This window comes from Chaetura pelagica, unplaced genomic scaffold (assembly GCF_000747805.2).
Source record: "Chaetura pelagica isolate M959 unplaced genomic scaffold, ChaPel_1.0 scaffold1407, whole genome shotgun sequence".
Classification (NCBI taxonomy): domain Eukaryota; kingdom Metazoa; phylum Chordata; class Aves; order Apodiformes; family Apodidae; genus Chaetura; species Chaetura pelagica.
This window is the reverse complement of record NW_009953954.1, coordinates 401022-403288: the sequence shown is the minus strand read 5'-3', so window position 1 is coordinate 403288 and position 2267 is coordinate 401022. Positions and strand designations below refer to the sequence as shown.

The following is a 2267-nucleotide window of genomic DNA, read 5'->3' as shown; positions in this document are numbered from 1 at the left end:
CGTGTGTGGTTTTCCACCCCCCCTTCACCGCCGTGAACTCCACGCTGCCCCGCCACGTCCGCTACACCATCCGCATGGACATTGACGCTGTCACGAGGACCGACGAGGTCCAGAAGAGGTCAGGGGGTGCCCGCCCCTTTGATGCCCACAGCCCCCAAGCATCCCGAGGCAGTGAGGGTCCCTCTCCCAGCACGATGCTCTGCCCCCAGGTTTTGGCACCCGTCGCCTGAGGCCGACCCGTTCAGCGACCTGCGCTACGTCTGGGGGGGCTTCGTCTACCTGCAGGACCTGGTGGAGCAGGCGGTGGTGCGGGTGCAGACCAAGAATGCCCCGCAGATGGGGATCTATGTCCAGCAAATGCCCTATCCTTGCTTTGTGGGTGATGTGTGGCTGACGGGGGGTGGCTCTGCCCCCATAGCACGCTCGAGTGAGGAGACTGGAGCTCAAAAGGCTGGTGCCAGATCCGCCAGGTTCCTCTGGGTGCTGACCCACTCACTGTCCCTCTTAATTATACTGGCCTGGATCTACTTGGTGGCCATGATCATCAAGGAGGTGGTGCACGAGAAGGAGACGTGTGTCAAGGAGACCATGAAGACCATGGGGCTGAGCAATGGGATCCTCTGGCTCAGCTGGTTCATCAGCTGCTTAATCTCCTTTCTTATCAGTTCTGCCCTGCTCCTTCTCATCCTCAAGGCAGGTTGCAGGGCATGAGGGACAGTGTGGGTGACATGGGGAGCTGGCATGGGGGGGCTCCACAGTCTCCAACCTGCCTCAATCCACAGCTGGGAAACATCCTGCCCTACAGCAACCCAGCCATCATCTTCCTCTTCCTCGGCTCCTTCTCAGTGGCCACCATCAGCCAGTGCTTCCTCATCAGCACTTTCTTCTTCCGTGCCAACCTGGCCTCGGCTTGTGGTGGTATCATCTACTTCTTCCTCTACCTGCCCTATGTGCTGTACCTTCACTGGCGCTTCTTCATCCCCTTCTCACTGCGTGTCCTCATGGTGAGTGGCCGTGGCTGCCCCTCCCCGACACCCATCAGGCACCCTGGGGGGGGGTCCTTTGGGGCTGAACCCCCCATCTCTCCTGGGGTGGTCTTTCTGCTACCAGAGCCTGCTGTCGCCAGTCGCCTTCAGCTTCGGCTGTGAGTACATCTCCCTCTACGAGGAGAAAGGGATAGGCATCCAGTGGCACAACCTGATCACCAGCCCCGTGCCCCGGGACCGCTACAGCTTTGCTGTGGCCATGGGGCTGCTGCTGCTGGATGCTGGCCTCTACAGCCTGGCCACGTGGTATGTCGAGGGCGTCTTCCCAGGTAAGCATGGACCCCCCAGCCCCCCCTGCCTTCCACCTCTTAGGCTCCTGTCCTGCTCAGGCCACACCTCTGCTGCAGGTCAATATGGGATTCCCAAGCCGTGGTATTTCCCCTTCCTGAAGAGCTACTGGTTTGGAAAGAAATCCTCAGCTGAGCAGCCCCCAAACCCCACTGCACCCCTCACTGCACCCCGAGGTGAGCCCCTGCCTACCCACCCCAGAACCACGTGGCCATGGAGCCAGACTTGAGCCTGCCCACCCGGGCTTTACCCCCTGGCAGAGGGTCCTGGCTGTGACATGACCCTGTCATGGTTTCCAGTGTTCTTGGAGAAGCCCCCTGCCCAGCTGCAGCCCAGTGTCTCCATCCGTGACCTGGTGAAGGTTTACAAGAAGAGCAGCCATATGGCCATCAACAGGCTGAGCCTGGACTTCTACGAGGGGCAAATCACCTCCTTCCTGGGCCACAATGGGGCTGGCAAGACCACCACCATGTGAGCTGGGGACCATGGTGGGGACAGGAGCTGAGCCTGGCTCTGCCCCAGTGCTGCAACATTCCTATCCTGTCTGCCCTGCCCTTGGCTCTGAGCACCCTGCATAGGACAAGGCCCCCCAGCCCTGAGCTCCTGCTCACCGTGACCCCCTTCCCCTATTGCTCCCACCTCCAGGGCCATCCTGTCCGGCCTCCTGCCCCCCACCTCTGGCACTGCCTATATCCTGGGCCAGGACATCCGCTTCAATATCAACAGCATCCGCAAAACCTTGGGGATGTGTCCCCAGCACAACGTGCTCTTCGATATGTAGGCAGGGGTAGGGGGGGTAGGGGGGGCAGGAGGGGCAGGGGGAGCAAGACAGCCCCCCCTCACCCCTCCTGCCCCAGCCTGACAGTGGAGGAGCACATCTGGTTCTACGGGCGGCTGAAGGGGCTGTCAGAGAAGCAGGGGCAGGGGGAGATG

General features: G+C 61.2%; 1 protein-coding gene across 1 annotated transcript in view; it reads left to right on the top strand.

Moving 5' to 3' along the window:
- LOC104392457 (ATP-binding cassette sub-family A member 1-like) overlaps positions 1–2267 on the top strand; it is a 20443-nt gene that overhangs the window by 3643 nt on the left and 14533 nt on the right. Inside the window, exons 7-15 of the mRNA XM_010001858.1 lie at positions 21–118; positions 210–386; positions 471–693; positions 783–1004; positions 1111–1315; positions 1394–1510; positions 1634–1805; positions 1980–2111; positions 2192–2267. The exon at positions 2192–2267 is cut by the window's right edge and continues 211 nt beyond it. Coding sequence (XP_010000160.1) covers positions 21–118; positions 210–386; positions 471–693; positions 783–1004; positions 1111–1315; positions 1394–1510; positions 1634–1805; positions 1980–2111; positions 2192–2267 — 1422 coding nt within the window. The remainder of the gene's footprint in view (positions 1–20; positions 119–209; positions 387–470; positions 694–782; positions 1005–1110; positions 1316–1393; positions 1511–1633; positions 1806–1979; positions 2112–2191) is intronic.